General features: G+C 37.7%; 1 protein-coding gene across 1 annotated transcript in view; it reads left to right on the top strand.

The window, feature by feature from the left end:
- LOC103745804 (PH and SEC7 domain-containing protein 3) overlaps positions 1–16,415 on the top strand; it is a 143,940-nt gene that overhangs the window by 39,872 nt on the left and 87,653 nt on the right. The window contains exon 3 of the mRNA XM_008847809.2: positions 7,588–7,781. Coding sequence (XP_008846031.1) covers positions 7,588–7,781 — 194 coding nt within the window. The remainder of the gene's footprint in view (positions 1–7,587; positions 7,782–16,415) is intronic.

The following is a 16,415-nucleotide window of genomic DNA, read 5'->3' as shown; positions in this document are numbered from 1 at the left end:
TAAATAAATAAATAAATAAATAATAAGGCCCTGAAGTAAAGCAATCATGAATAATGTGAATCCAGATGTTAGGTGTTTGGTTTGTGTTTTCTGCCATCCATGTTGAAATAAGTGCTGCTACGGATACTTCTCAGAAATGTGGAGATGTGGAGAAAAGAACAGACGTCAGAGCAGAGGGTGGATGTTGGAGAAAGTTCTTTCTTGCACATACCACTTCTTTCCTGCCATCACAGCCATCACACATCCAAGTCCTCTATATTTAATTAAGATCCCAAGGCAGCCATAGTGGAAGGCACCAGCCAACATCTGGAAGCAGATTGGGTTTTCGCTCCCTGAGCATGACAATGTCATTATTAATGTTCACCACAATGAAAGCACCCGTTTTTCCAGAAGGAATATTTTGGAACCTTTATTATCACTATTTTATTGTACTGTACTCTGTTTCTCCCCTTAGTTTTCCTAGTATATTGTCTTTCCATTATTTATACTCAAATACCAGAACCCTCCCTAGCAAACCTGTCCAAAAGAATATTACATAATATTAAACTTTTTAATAGCAAAGTTATGAAAATGTTAAGAACCAAGTGAATTCTAAAGTAATTTTATTTTATCTTATTTATCCAAAATATTTTTCTAATATGTAATAATTATAAATTATTATTGTAATATTTTACTTTTTATACTAAGTTTTTAGAAAGCAGACCAGATTTCCATTTGGAGTTGTCACGCTTCAAGTCCTTAATACCTGCTGACTATGGCATTGAACAGTCTCGTACTATGAAACTTTTTTGTAAAAGGCGGGGTCCCACTATATAATACTAGCTGGCCTGAAACTCCTTATGTAGATCAGGCTGGCCTCAGTATGAGATCCACCTGCCCCGTCTCCCGTGTGCTAGGATTAAAGGCATGCACCACCATGCCATACTCAGGTGCTGTAAACATCTTTTAGCTGATGTTACACAGAGAAATTTCATATTTGCATTCCCTAAAGCTCAGTACAATATTTCAAGAAGGACAGTTTGTGGGGAAAGTCTCAAATGTCTTGCAGATGCAGTCATTAGAACATCCATCACGGGTGTAGTTATTTTAAAAAATATGCTCAGAATTAAAGAATTAGTTGGACTAGGACATTGCTGGTACCATGAAGAGATTTGTTATAGCACAAATATTTGCTAAAAACATGGTCATTATTTCTTGGTATGGAAGCAATATTTTAAGGATTTTATATCCTGTGATTGTTATCTTTGTGTATGTGTGTGTGTATGTATAATGTGTATATATATATATGTATTTTTGCTATGTTTTAGAAACTTAAGATTTTTTTTTTTATGTGTAAGAGTATTCTGTCTGCATGTATGTAAGTGTAACACACACATGCAAACCATGGAGGCCAGCTGGAGAACTGGAGTTACAAATAGTTGTTAGCCACCAGGTGGGTACAGGGAACCAAACCCAGGTCCTCTACAAGAGCAGCAGTGCTCTTAATTGCTGAGCCATCTTTCAGTCCCTAGAAAATTATCTGAGGTTAATATGTAATCTTCTCTATCATCCTTTTTCCCTTTTCAGTCCACGAACCTCCACCCTCATAGCCTTTTGTGTCCCAACATCTATTTTTTGTTTTTTGTTTTGCTTTGGTTTTGGTTTCGGGGGGGGGGGTTGTTTATTGGGGTGGGGGTTGGTTAGGGTTTTTTTGAGATAGGGCCTCCCTGTCACCTCAGCTGGCCTGAAATTTGCTATATCAACCAGGCGGGCTTCACATAGATCCACCTGCCTCTGCCTCCCAAGTGCTGGGATTAAAAGTGTATGCCACCACGTCCACCATTTTACGAATGAGTATTTGTGATAAGCAGAATCTGCTTTTGGTGACAGCATTACAGCACAGTGCTTTTCACATTGTGTTCACATTCAGGCCTCCTAGGGCTCTTGGGCCTGGGGTTCTGAAAGATTTTGGTTCTATGTTCATTTTGAACAAGTTTTAAACTATATTCCACTTGAAAGTGTAAACATATCTTGTTTATATTAATCTTTACATATTTATACATCAGCATTTGAATTGCTGATTTTTGCCTCAGAGTAAAAGTTTTATATTGCCATCTCATTCTAGGAGTAATCTATGTTTGATAATTGGGCAATTTAAAACAAAAACATTTGACATTTGCCTTTTCTTTATGAATCATAATTTATATAGAATTATAGAAGCATCCAAAATAAAAAATTAAAATGCTGAGACTGACTTCTGCAATTATACATGACCATTGGTGCTTGGGGGATACATGTTTGAAAAACTCTTCCACATTTCAGACTGATATAACCTATAATGAATATAGTTAGGTATTGCAAAACCAGCTTTATATAGTAAGATTTTACATAGTTTATTCCTTCTAAGAAATGTATTCATCTGCTTTTTTAAAACTTTAAAAATAAACATTATGGAGAAGTTGATACATGTATACATGTTTTGATCAGATCCACTCCCACTCCCTCCCCTCCAACACCTCCCATATCCCCCCATCACTTTTTTTCTGACAATTTCATCTCCCTCCCTCCCACCCCAAGTTTTCCTTCTCTCCCAGTCCTTCCTTCCTTCCTTCCTTCCTTCCTTCCTTCCTTCCTGTTTCTTTATTAATGGGGCTCTTTGCTACTCTAACATTACCCCCTCTGAAGAGGTAACCCTAAAATCTCTTCATTTTTGGCCTTTGGGAACATAGTATGTTGCTAAGAGGCCCAAGGACATTTTGACTATTAGCCGAGAAACTGGCTACTTTTCTTTGGAGTCTTTTTACCCTAACTGCCTAGCCAGTTCCTACCTCCTATTCTTATCACACGATCCTCTGAAGAGACTGTCCAAATTGCCCATAGGGAATCAGGGCACAGACTGCTCTAGCTTCTTTCATGCTGAACAGGGACGCAGGTTGAGAAACAGTAGCTATCAAAATTTGGGGAGAGGGGATGTGGGTGGGGGAGCTTGATGTTTAAATAGTGTTTCCCATGCCTAGCCAGTTCCTACCTCCTATTCTTATCACACGATCCTCTGAAGAGACTGTCCAAATTGCCCATAGGGAATCAGGGCACAGACTGCTCTAGCTTCTTTCATGCTGAACAGGGACGCAGGTGGAGAAACAGGAGCTATCAAAATTTGGGGAGAGGGGATGTGGGTGGGGGAGCTTGATGTTTAAATAGTGTTTCCCAAAAATTTCCAGAAAAATCATTCAGTTTTTTTTTTTTTCCTAGTGACAACTCAGCCCTCTCCACCTTGTACACACACCTAAAGCGTATGGGTATTTTTAGACAGTCTCACTTTATAGCTCTGGCTGGCTTGGAACTCACAATGTAGAGCAGGAATGCCTCAGACATGGGGCGATCTTTTGCCTCCCAAGTACTAAGATTATAGCTGCATAGCATCACACCTGGTATTAAGAAGTTTGTAACAAATCTTGGTTCCTTCGTTGTTATTTAAATTGCATCCTGTTTTTATCCTTCAAAATAAGAAAACTATTTTTATTGTGATCAGTGTAGAATGACACTTAATGGGAAATGATAAAAGAAAACACGGAATTCACTTTTATTTTTTGTTTCTGTTAACATAAGAAAATCAATTGGTTTTGGAAACGGACTTATGTTTCAGATAAATAAGTCTTTCTCTTGAAAATAAAAATATCAAAATGAACTTTTTATGGTTAATTACAATAACGTAGGTAGTGAAGGGATGAAAATGAGTGCTTAATTTTCAGAACCACGTTGTCAATAGGTAAGTTTACGATGATTCATTCACTTCCAGATGAATGGACTTGAGGTTATTCATACCTCATTTAGTTATATCAATTAAAACTTATCTGCAACAGAGAATGCAATGATCCTCTCCATGAAAGACTCAAATGCCAACTTCAAATTCATTTTTTCAATGCAAAGTATGATTTTTAATTTCTCATGCGAACTAAAATTAGCATAACGTTGCTGAATATTTTTTGTTCATTTAACTAACAAGTAATTGTGTTTAGTTATGAGATACCGTATGATATTTTGTTATATATATTATGGAAATAGTCCAGCTAATTAATATATCTATCACCTCATCAAGCTTTGCTTTTTTTGATGAGGTTAAAAATCTCTTACAGTTCTGAAATAGCCACTGCCTTATCACCCACTGAGGTCACCACGCACCGAAGTAGAGCACTAAAGCATCCCATCTCTCTGAATCTCTGTATCCTTGTGATCAAAAGTTCTCCTTTCTTCCCTCCTCCTCTACCCCTAGCCTCTAATGTCACTACCTTTTCTCTTTATACTCTCTTTTATGTAAGTTCATTTTTTAAGATCACATAGGGAAGCAAGTTCATATAGCAGCTGTCCTATGCCCAGCTTATTCAGTTCAGCATATCATGCCCTGCATTTCCAACCATGTTATCATGTGTGACAAGAATTCCTTTTTTTATTAAAACTGTGCATACAATGTTCCATTATATATAAGAATCACCCTTATCTCATGGGAGATAATTTGCAATTCTTGAAGTTGATGTCTAAGATTGTAGTGAACCCTACTTATAGCCTAATTTTTTTTCATGCACACACATACACACACACACACACACACACAGCCCTATGATAAAGTATAATATAGATTAGGCATAGCAGGAAGTTAAGAACTGTAATAATAAAATATTGCAATTATTAAAATGTAATAGAATTTATACAAATGCTTTCTCTTTTTCTCTCTCAAAATATCACATTATGCCATTTTCTTTCTCTTGTAATGAAGTGACTGATGGCTCGTGCCATAGTTGGTCACAGGTAACTGAAACTCCAAGGAAGGGATATATTTCTGTCTCTTTTGAGAAATAGTCTTTCCCCATTTTATTCAGGGTTTTTTGTGGTTTTTGTTTTTTTGTTGTTGTTGTTGTTTGTTTGTTTGTTTGTTTGTTTTGGTGTGGTTTGGGTTTTTTTGCCTTTCAGTCCCTTTTTTTTACAATAGCCACTAGCTCCTTATCAGATGTGTGGTTTGCATTTTTTTTTCATATTCCAGGAGCTTTTTCTTCACCCTGGTAATTGTGTGCTGTACAGACAATTCTGTGGCTTAATTGAACCCTGCTTATCCGCTTCTCCTTTTGTTGCCTAAGCTTTGGAGTCCTATCTAAGAACTCATTCAGCAGAGCAGGTTGTGAAGTTAATCCCCCTTGTTTTAGGTCAGGCTACAGCTAGGTCTTTAATCTTTTGAGTGTATTTTTTGTCATAGGAGGTGAGGGTCCAATTTCATTCTTTTGTATGTGAATTATTCAATTTTCCCAGGACCCTTTCTAAGAGACTGTCTCCAGTGTGAGCTTTTGATACTTTTGTCAAAAGCAACAGACTGTAAATGCTAGGATTTATTGCTAAGGTTTCTACCTGTTCCATTGATGTGTCTATCTAATTTTATTACCAGACCCATCTGGCTTAATACAATAACTTTATAATGCATAGTTGTCCTATAATCTATATGCATGACTTCAACAAACCATAGATTGAAATGTGTAATTATTGAATATATAAGCATCTGTTTTTCTTGTTATTGTTCTTAAATATTACAGTATAATAACGACTTACACAACATGCACACTGTGTCATTAGAACCAACCTAGAGATGATTTGAAACATAGAGAACAAGGCTGGTAGGTTATGTGCAAGTATAACCTCATTTAATGAAAGGACTTAAGGATCCATGAGGGGTCCTGGAACCAGTTCCCCAATGGTACTGAGAGATGGCTCCATTTCCAAATCAGGGTTGTGATAGTAGAGCTTGTTCTTTGTCTTCTGGATGCTTCTGCACTTCAGAGTGTTTTCTGGTTCCACAGGAAACTTAGGGTGACTTTTCTTTCTGTGTGAAATGACATTGGAGTGTTGATAGGGACTGCACTAGCTCTGTAGTCAGCCTGTAAAAGCTGGTCAAATAAAGGAAACATTAATTCACCAAAATCATAATTGCCACTGGAAGACCTATTTATGAATGGCAATGTTAGTCAAAGGCGAAGGAGAGGCAGGATATTAATTAACAAACTATCTCCCCTAAAAGAGTTATAAAAATCTCAGTACGTTCATGGAACCCTCACAGATACTATCTTAACTAATTCATCATGGTTATAAAAACTAAAACCTCTACCCTGGGTTTGATGCACTGAGGAGTACACCGCTTATGTTATATTCCTGTCCCCCAACTCAGTCTAATGGAAAAACACCAAACAGATCTATGTTGAAAATAATTTATAAAATAACTGACCCAACATTCCTCAGCGTGAAGGTCGAGAATCCCCAGGAGAGGCTGAGACCTTTACCTCCCAGGGAAGACTGAGGAGGCAGGACAGTGATCACAGTGACTGAGTGCATTACAGAATCCCAGATATGATCCTACTGAAAAAGTAAATTAGTGAAAAAGCTGGCGAAATCTGAAAAAGTCTCAAGTTTAATTCATAGTATTTTTCTAATGTTAATTTTTTAGTTTAGAAAATTTCACTGTGGTTATATAAGATGCTAATAGGAGAAGGACATATGGAAACTCAATGTACTGCCTTTGCAAATCTAAAATTATTTCAAAGTAAATGTAAAATATGGATGCTTAAGAGTTCCAATTTTATCTTCATCTATCTCTCATTTTCTTACAAGATACCACTAGGGAACAAAGCCTGTTTTTCTCTATTTTCCTCATCAAGTCCTTTGAAATTAATTTTTTTAGTTAAAATATATGTCAATGGTGGTTAAAATCTTAACAAAATAGTTAATAGTTAGATTTAATAAAGAAGCCGGAGTTGGTCATAGAAATTAAAACAACATAGTAAGACAAACCTTACTTTGCTGTTTAGTTTTCCAGCTGTAGATCAGAGCTTGTTATCTTTCTTGTACCCTCCCACCTCCTCTTTAACTGAATATGGCCATGTGACCTCTTCCTGCCTAGCATATGCTAAGATCTTAGTTTTAAGTTTTCTGGATATGAAGGTGCAGGGATTTAGACAGTAAGATGGGGCAATCAAGAGCTTCTTGCTCCTGGTACAATGATCCATGCTTTATAGTGGTTAGGAAAGGCACCTAAGTGATGCTACGGCAGTGTGGAGATGCTGCCTTCCCAATCCGCTGGCCACTTTACCTGGGGTTTGGATGTTAGGAATGAGCCTGCTTACTTGGTAGACATAATTCAATACTATTCAGTGGGTCCCATCTATAATTATCTGTTATTCTGCTAGGGCAGCAGAAATATAGAAGTAAAACTCATGATCTCCGCCAATACTCCCACTTGTTTGAAAGTAGACAACCATGAAATCTATGTAGTAAAGATTCTTCTGTCACACCTTCATTATCTCTTAATTACTAAGTCTGTGGCTTTGGGTATTTGTTTGAAGTTTCTGACTCCATTCACTTATCTGTAATTTAAAATGCTAATATTGGTCTCACATAATTGTCATGATCATTAATATTTGGCACATAGGAGACAGTAATTGCTGGCTGTCATGGTGATTGTTATCAACATGGCTAGAATATCAGAAAACATGGAGTCTATGACCCTAGGCAACTTTGTTCATTGAATATTATAGAAAGTCCTGGTCTCAGTCTGTGCTTTCTTCCTTACAGAGATGATGAAGAGAAGAAGAAATCTCTCTCCGAGGGTGCTGATGAGAAGGCTAATGGAACACACCCAAAGACCATCAGTCGTATTGGGAGTACAACTAACCCATTTTTGGACATTCCTCATGACCCAAATGCTGCTGTGTACAAAAGTGGATTCTTGGCTCGCAAAATCCATGCAGATATGGATGGAAAGAAGAGTAAGCATTGGATGTCATTGCTTTATGTCATTTTCTGTTTCCTTTATTTCATCTTTAGGTTCCAATGTTAAAGTGAATTTAACTGAAATAAAGCCAAAGATAAAGAAAAATTATATTTATAGAGAATTATCTTTTTGAAAGAGGAGAGGGTCTCCCTGTAACCCCAGCTGGCCTGGAACTCACTATGTAGACCAGGCTAGTTTCTATCTCACAGAGATCCACCTGTCTCTGCCTCCCCAAGTGCTGGGATTGAAAGTATGTGACACCATGCCTGGCTTATAGAAATATTCTTTGTAAAAAATATTTTGTTTATTTTTTATGTGTATGAGTGTATTGCATGCATGTATATAAGTACACCCATGTCATGCAATGCCTGCGGAGGTCAGAAGAGGGCATCAGATTCCCCTGGAACTGGAGTTATGGACGGTTGTTAGTTGCCATGTGGGTGCTGAGAATTGAACCCACTTACTCTGCAAGAGCAGCCAGTGCTCTTAACCACTGAGCCATCAGAGAAGTATTTTTAAACTTAGAGAAGGCATCTAACCTTAAATCAGAAACGCATTATGGTGCCTGATCTTTGCTAAGTAGAATTACAGAACTCTAGAAATGGAAATTTTATCACAGATTATTCATTTCCCAGGCTATCAATCATTAATTTATCTGTGGCTTCAATGAGTAATACTAACTAAAACTGTATAAAAGTATGGACACAGGCCCTGTATTCATGGAGTTGTCATTTCTGGTGGTTGAGGAAAAGGTTGAATTTAGAACACACAGAATAATGGAAGGTCCTAGAAACAGTGGAGGAAGAGAAGGGATTTGTATCCAGTGCATATGCAGGAGGGTTGGCATTTGGTAAGACAGACAAATGAGGTAAAGAACAGCATGATGTAATCAGTATTGGGAAGTTAAAGGAATCCTACCTGATGGCTTCAGATTTCTTGGTCTTTATCAAGTGTGACCTTCAGATAATATGATTTGAGCTTTGAGAGAAAAGGAATCTGTTTGCAAAGTTAGAATAATCTTTGGGATGGGGTGTGAATAAACAGTTTAATATAGTTGAACAGGCTAAGACAAGATGATAGGTATGGACAGTCCTGCATAGTCTATCGGTGGTTGGACACTTCAGCTAGAAGAGTAAGGGGTGATCAGTCCTGCGTATTCTATCTGTGATTGGACACTTCAGTTAGAAGAGTGATAGATGGACAGTTAGAAGAGTAAGGGGTGGACAATCCTGCATAGTCTATCTGTGGTTGGACACTTCAGTTAGAAGAGTGATGGGTGGACAGTCCTCATATTCTATCTGTGGTTGGACACTTCAGTTAGGTTGCAGTCCCGAGAAACATTGTGGTGGAGTGACTTTGACACTAACATAACACTGAATGATTTTTTTCTAATATTATAAGTTATTTAGGGGTACCTCCATCACATTTCCTGCGTACCTCATATAGTATCCTGACAGACTTCTTTTTAAAGTATGTCAGTCACCACTCATCAAAGAAGTCTCTTGCAATAGACGGAGACTATTGCAGTGTTCCACAACTGGTCACACACAGTGAATAAATTTTTACTGAATTTTTGTGCATTGCATATAATACTCTTGGTCATATTTAGACCCCTCCCCTCTCAGCACATTCCCTGCCAATTTCATGAATTCTCTGACAGACTTTTTAAAATTTTTATTTACTTATTTTATGTGTATGTTATGCCTGCATGTATGTAAGTGCACCCATGTTGGGTAGTGCCTACGGAGGTCAGAAGGGGGCATTTGATCCCCTGGAAATGGAGTTAAGGATGGTTCTTAGCCCCCATGCGGTTACTGGGAATCGAACTTGGGTCCTCTGCAAAAGTAGCCAGTGCTCTTAACTGCTGAGCCATCTCTCCAGCCCAAAGAAAGATCCTTTAGGAAGGAATAAGATATGAGTCACAGAGAAAGGGAACGCTTGGCAGACACTAATATCTGTCCATATCTTTATTCCATCATGTACATGCAGCCTCTTCATCGCTGCATATGAGCAGCACATCAGTGAGCCAAGCATTGTTTAATTCTCCAGTTACAACTACAGATAGACTCTTTTCTCTGCAGCATGCTGTGTCCACCTGTAGCTTCTATCCCCAAGGTTGTAACTACTCCCCACAGTCCAGTCGTGTGTGTGTGTGTGTGTGAGAGAGAGAGAGAGAGAGAGAGAGAGAGTAGCTTCAATCTGCAGCCTACATGAAAAATAGAGACCTATCTGATATAACCAGTGCTATGAGGTAGTGAAGGTCAAAACAAAAAGAATCAGAGTAAGTACATTTTAAAATGCCTGTTCAAGAAAATGCAAAAAAGCCAGGGTGGTGAGCATACACCGGAAGCCCAGCAGTTAGGAGGCAGAGGCAGGAGGATCAGGAGCTCCAGATCTGCCTATCTGCATAGTAAATTCAAGGTCAGACTGACTACATGAGAGTATCTGTGTATGTACATGTATCTCAACATCACCAAGTACTCTGAAGACAGAAGTTACTACAAGGTTTTAATAAGAAGAGAATTAAATAATAATCCTATTGAGGGAATATTTTCCCTTAAAACTTGATTAACTTGTCTTAAAAAGGACACTTGTTCCATTCAAAAATTTATGTCTTTTAGTTTTCAGTGGCTTTGGGCACTCAAGCTTTTTAGATTGCATACATAATTTTTCATATAAATATATTTTATACCCGAAATATTTTATTTTCTTTTTTTTTGCCTTCTAAAAATGTACTCAGAAATTGTACCTCCCAGAGACAGCTCATGATTCCAGCCAAGTGCTGTATCTCCCATAGATGTGTGTGTGTTTACCAGACCCCTTAAATCTGCCATTACGGAAAATACTGAAAAAGGAAAATTTGGAAAATAAGGTGTGTCTTTGGGATTTTGTCAAGTAGAATGAAAAACTTCAATACAAACTCTTGTTTTAAATCAATCTTGTTAGATATGTGTGGAAATCAAGAAAGTGATTAGAGAAACTCAAAATATATTAAATGATTGAAGTCAATTAACAATAACTTAATAATAACAATTTAAATAATTGCTCGATGTTAAAGTGTATCCCAAGCACTTGATTATGAACTCATTTAATCATTGGCATAAGAAGCAAATGCTGTTACCCTTATTTATGGATAAACAAAATGATCAGACCCACCTTAGCCCATGCTACCTGCAGCATAGAAGAATGGCATTTCTAGCAGGACAAACGTCTGATTATAGCTAACTGTAGCTTATTATTAAAAGCAATTTCTATGAGAAAATCTGTTTAGAAAAGCATTTCAGTTCTGTATTTCCTGTGGTAGGGATAGCCTATCACTTGTGTGGCATGTATTTAGATGACTAATCATCTCAAGGAAGGAGCAGTGGGATCTGAAGGTTTCATTTATGTGGCCAGTACGAAATTCATTAAAAATTGCAAGTACAGAGCTGGAGAGATGGCTCAGCGGTTAAGAACACTGGTTGTTCTTGCAGAAGACCCAGGTTCAAATCCCAGCACCCACATGGCAGCTAACAACTGTCTGTAACTCCAGTCCCAGGGGATCCGACAGCCTCTTCTGACCTCCACAGGCATCGCAGAACACAGGTGCACTTACCTACATGCATGCAATACATGCATAGACATAGAATAATAATAATAATAATAATAATAATAATAATTTAAAAATTGAAGTACATGAATTTAGTCAGGCATTTCCTGGTTGACCAGTTTCCACAGACCCTTACAGCCTCATGCTAGGCCTTCTCACAGTAATTGCTACTTTTCTGTCCCCAGAGTTATTTGAGGTCATGATGCCCTCAGTTACATTGACATAGCCCATAAAAGAAGCAGTCTCATACGTAAATCCAGACTTGTATCTTTTCGGTACAAATGTGAACAACAAAGGGCTTGTATAGTTTTCATTCAGAATTGTATGTAAACTATAGAGCAAGTAATGAATTTTTGTTTTCTCCATGAATGAATCACCCCTTGAAAACCCGAGACTATATATGTATTATATAAAGGCATATTAAGCACAGTCTAATAGCCCCCAAATGAGATTATACATGGTTTTATTGTTCAAAAAGTAATTACGGTTTGTAGTTAGTGAATATAAACTACAATATTAACTAAAGTACTACATAAAGTATTCAGAGTTGAGATGGGGAAACGTATTGGGAGCATGCTGTTTTTCCAAGTAACGAGAAAAATAGCACAAAAGAAAGGGAAAGAGAAGACAGAAGCCGCAGTCTCCCAGGCTTAGGAGAAGCTGTTATTTGATATAAGAAATAATTGACATAATGAAGGACCACAAAGTGAATCTGTAAATGGTACTGAGGTGAGAGGAGAGAGAGAGAGAGAGAGAGAGAAAGCCCAAGGAATATGAATGAATATTCTCCCTCTCAGTCTTAACATAAAAAGCAGTTTCAGGTAGACTAATGGTAAAAGTTGACAAAACAAAATTTCTAAGTTTTTCAGAAGAAAGTGTGAAATAGTAACTTTATAACCTTTGAATAGAGAATGTCTTAAGATTTAGAAAATCAAAAACAATAGAAGAAAATATTAATGTATTACATTTCCCCCTATGCTAGAGATTGGAGCCAGGGTTCTCACATGCTAAATGCTAGATCTGTGACTGAACTACACCTGCAATCCAAGACTCCTGTATATTATGATTTTCAGTCAAACATTTAAAAGATAACATACAGATTGGAAGAAGATACTTACAGCATTATTTTAATCAAGGATTCAGAACTGTAATATATATTTATAAAGCAACCTTAAGTTAATTTTTTAAATGTAGCCCTGTAGAAAAATGGGCAAAAGTTAGATAAACCAGTCATGCCAGAAAAAGAAGATACACAGATTATCTTTACTTCAGGAAGAAATACTCAACTTCACTAATAATCAAAGATATCAATATTAAATACATGATGAGATGCCATTTGACATGTATTACCTGGCCTTGGCCAAAATTTGAAAGAACATCAGATATTGGCAAGGATTTAAAGCACTGTGGTTTCTTTCTCCCTGCAAATATGAGTATTAGAGTATCTCCTAAGTGTCTACAAACCAAAACTAAGGCCTTACAATAGTTCCTTAGAAGAGGACAGACATATCCATAGTAACCTTATAATAACTCAAAACAGCCCAAATGCCATCAATAAGACATTGGTGGATTTGTATATAATGTTCATATAACTGAAAACTATGTGCTGGTGTAAAGAATGGAGCTTGAGTTCAAATGTCATCATGGATTAATCTCACAGTTAATGTTGAATCATAAAAAGAACTTACAGAAGAATAAACACATCTGATGTTATATTCCAAAGCATATGAAATCTACTGGTTTTAGAAGGAATTAATATGTAGAAATCGTGAACTATGGATTGGTGATTATCTCTGGAATAACATGTAATGATGACAGATTCTCAGAGGTCAAATTAAACTGATAATGTTTTTCTTGGGTCTATCCGTAAGAAGGTGAATACCATGTTGTCTTAGTTCTGTTGTGCTGCTGTGATAAAATCCTCTGACAGAAGCAGCTTAAGGGAGAAAAGGTTAAATCCCGGCTCACAGTTCAAAGTACAGTTCATCATGGTGGGAAAGTCAAGACAGCACGAGCTTTAAGCACCTTGTCACATTGCTTCTACAAGAAAGGGAGAGCAATGCCTGCTTCCTAGTGCTCTGTTGTCTTTCTCCATGTTATACAGTCCAGGATCCCCTGCCAAGGAAATGGTCCCCTCTGCAATCAAGAGGGGTCTTCTCATATCGACTAATGCAATCAAGATAATTCCTTATTGGTATGCCCAGAGGCCCATCTCCCAGGTGGATTCTACATCTGTCAAGTTGGGAAGTAGTACTGTCATACACAGTAAAACATAAATATTGTCCAGACTGATTTTATAATAGTCCAGTAAGAGAAGTTAGGAGATGAAAGCAGAGGAGAGATCAGCAAAGTAGAGAAAAAACCGTTATGTTCCTCCACAGAGGAAGATGAAGGCATTACCTACACAGAGAACACAGAGCAGTGTCATAGGTTATTTATAAACTTTAAAGAGATAAATATGTAAGGGAAAAGTACGTAAAGTAAAAGGCATGCTAATTAGCTTGATTGTGGTAATTCACAATGTATACATGTATTAAATGTCTAATTATACAATCTCAATACAGTGTTGTCAGTAATTCCTCAGTAGAGCCAGAGAGGGGCTATCGGTGTAGTGCAGCTGTAGAGTGCCTGCCAATCACGCACAGCACCCTGATTTCGATTCTTAGCACCACATAAACCAGCCTATAATCCCAGCACTCAGGAGGTAGGGGCAGAAGGATCAGAAATTCAGGGTCATCCTCAACTTCATAGCTCAAGGCTAACCTGGGTTGCATGAGACCCTGTCTAAAAACTAATGATAAATCTAGGAAAAAGAAATCTTCACCAAAGCCAACAATATTGTCCACCTGTTCCTTTAAACTACAGAAATTTTAATAAAAAGACATATAACTATATCAGGAAGTTGGAATGGTGATTGTTTGCTAAATCCTCATCTGTCACAGGCACCAGAGGCAGAGAATGCTGATAATGTATTGTGATGTAGTGAAGAACTTTATGTTTCAGGCTGACGTAATACATCAGTCTACTGCCGGGAGAAATAGCTCAAACGTTCAAAAGTGAAAGGGGACCAGAGGATAGAGAGGTTCATCACTTTGGTAATTTTTAGGCTAATTTTAATTGTTGTATTTTCAGTATAGATTGCATTGAGATTACTGACACAGGATTTCTTTCTTATTTAAGTATTATAACATCACCGGCATTTTAAGGCTGTGAGAACTCATGCACATTTTCAGTCTCCTTTGAATAGGGTGGCTACGTACCATGCACAGGCGGCTAGGGAATTTCAGTCAGTCTAGAGGGACTTACACACTTGTCTGTCATCAGAAGTTTTGAAAATTCAATCCCACATGTCAAATGTGAGAGAGTAGATGTTATACTGAGTCATACATACTGAAAACAGAGTTTATAATGACAATGCAGGCAGCATGCTTTGCTACTGTAGAACATCAGCTGCAGCTACACTATAATTAAGAGTATTATAATAAAAGTGGATTTTTTTTCCCACAAGACAGTTATCTCCTTCTGTAAGAAAAAGGACTAGTTTAAGTAAAGACAAAGCAATTATTTTTAAACTAAGCCAAAGTTTTCCCTTTCTTTCCATTTTGCTGTTCTATAAAAACTGGGAAGATATTTTTCAATCTTTTATTTATTATTTTTATTTTATGTGTATGAGTGTATTGCCTGCATGTATGTAAGTGCACCCGTGTCGTGCAATGCCCACAGAGGTCAGAAGAGGGTGTCAAATCCTCTGAAACTGGAATGAAGGAAGATTATTAGCCACCATGTGGGTGCTGGGAATCAAACCCAGGTCCTCTGCAAGAGCAGCCAGTGGTCTTAACCTCTGAGCCATCTCTCTAGCCCCAGAAGCCGGGAAGATATTGAAGAGGTGTCAGCTGTCTACACAAGGCCCCAGAGCAGCTCACTAAGGGTAGCCATAGATACCTCAAATAGTCATTTGTCATATGACACTTGGGTTCAATGTAGTTTCATCTGTTTTGGATTAAAATACCCCTTCTCAATCCTACATTCAGAACAAAAGAGTGCATTTTGGATTAAGTTCCTTTTTGATGGCTTGTGCCTTTAATTTAAAATCCACCCTTTTCTGCAGTGAAGTTAGTGAAAAGAGGCCACCCACCATTCCCCTCAGAAGAAGTACTTCCGACAAGGACCAGTGGAATAGAAACTGCCAATCTTTTAGCACCAAAAAAGTCTGGGTTCAGAGTCTCTGACGTATTTCTTGCTGGAGGAGAAATGCAGTTTTCACTGTATCTAATTTTTAGAAGTTCTTCTATTTTTACTGTTTACCCTTTAGGTTTAGTTAACATTTAAGAGAAGGAGGAAAATAAGTTTATATCACTGCTATGGTAATTTAATGCAGTGTGTTGGATTCTTCAGTAATTAAAACAAATTAAAAATATTATATGGGGATTGCAAGTATAGCTCAGTGGAAGTTCACAGGCTGAGTATGCATGAAACCCTAGGTTCATTCCCTAGTGACAACAATAATAGTAACAAAAACAGTAATGTAGCACAGTAGTCCCCTTCTCCACAAAGGATGCATTTGTAGATCCCTAGTATATGCCTGAAATTGTGGACAGGAGTGAACACTGTAAGTTGATGACTTTTCCCTATTTGATTTTTTATCATTATTTATTTACTTATGTATGTGAGTGTTCTGCCTGCATGTAAGTACACCCATGCATGCAATGCACCTAGAGACCAGAGAGCGCAATGGATCCCCTGGAACTGGAGTTAAGAACAGTTGATAGTTGCCATGTGGGTTCTGAGAACCAAACCCAGGTCCTATGCAAAAGCAGCCAATGCTCTTAACTGCTGAGCCATCTCTCTAGCCCCCACCTTTTCTGAGATAGGGTCTCACTATATAGTCCCAACTGGACTGGAACTCACTATGTAGACCAAGATGGCCACCTTCTCATAGCCATGGGCCTGCCTCTTAGTGCTGGCTCTGCCATACCTGGCCCCTTTCCCTATTCATTAAACATTTCTTTTTTTCTTTTTTTTTCCTTCTTCTTTGATTGA

Source organism: Nannospalax galili, unplaced genomic scaffold (assembly GCF_000622305.1).
Source record: "Nannospalax galili isolate Female #2095 unplaced genomic scaffold, S.galili_v1.0 scaffold283, whole genome shotgun sequence".
In the NCBI taxonomy this organism is placed as follows: domain Eukaryota; kingdom Metazoa; phylum Chordata; class Mammalia; order Rodentia; family Spalacidae; genus Nannospalax; species Nannospalax galili.
The sequence above is the reverse complement of the archived record's forward strand: the minus strand, read 5'-3'. Positions and strand labels throughout refer to the sequence as shown.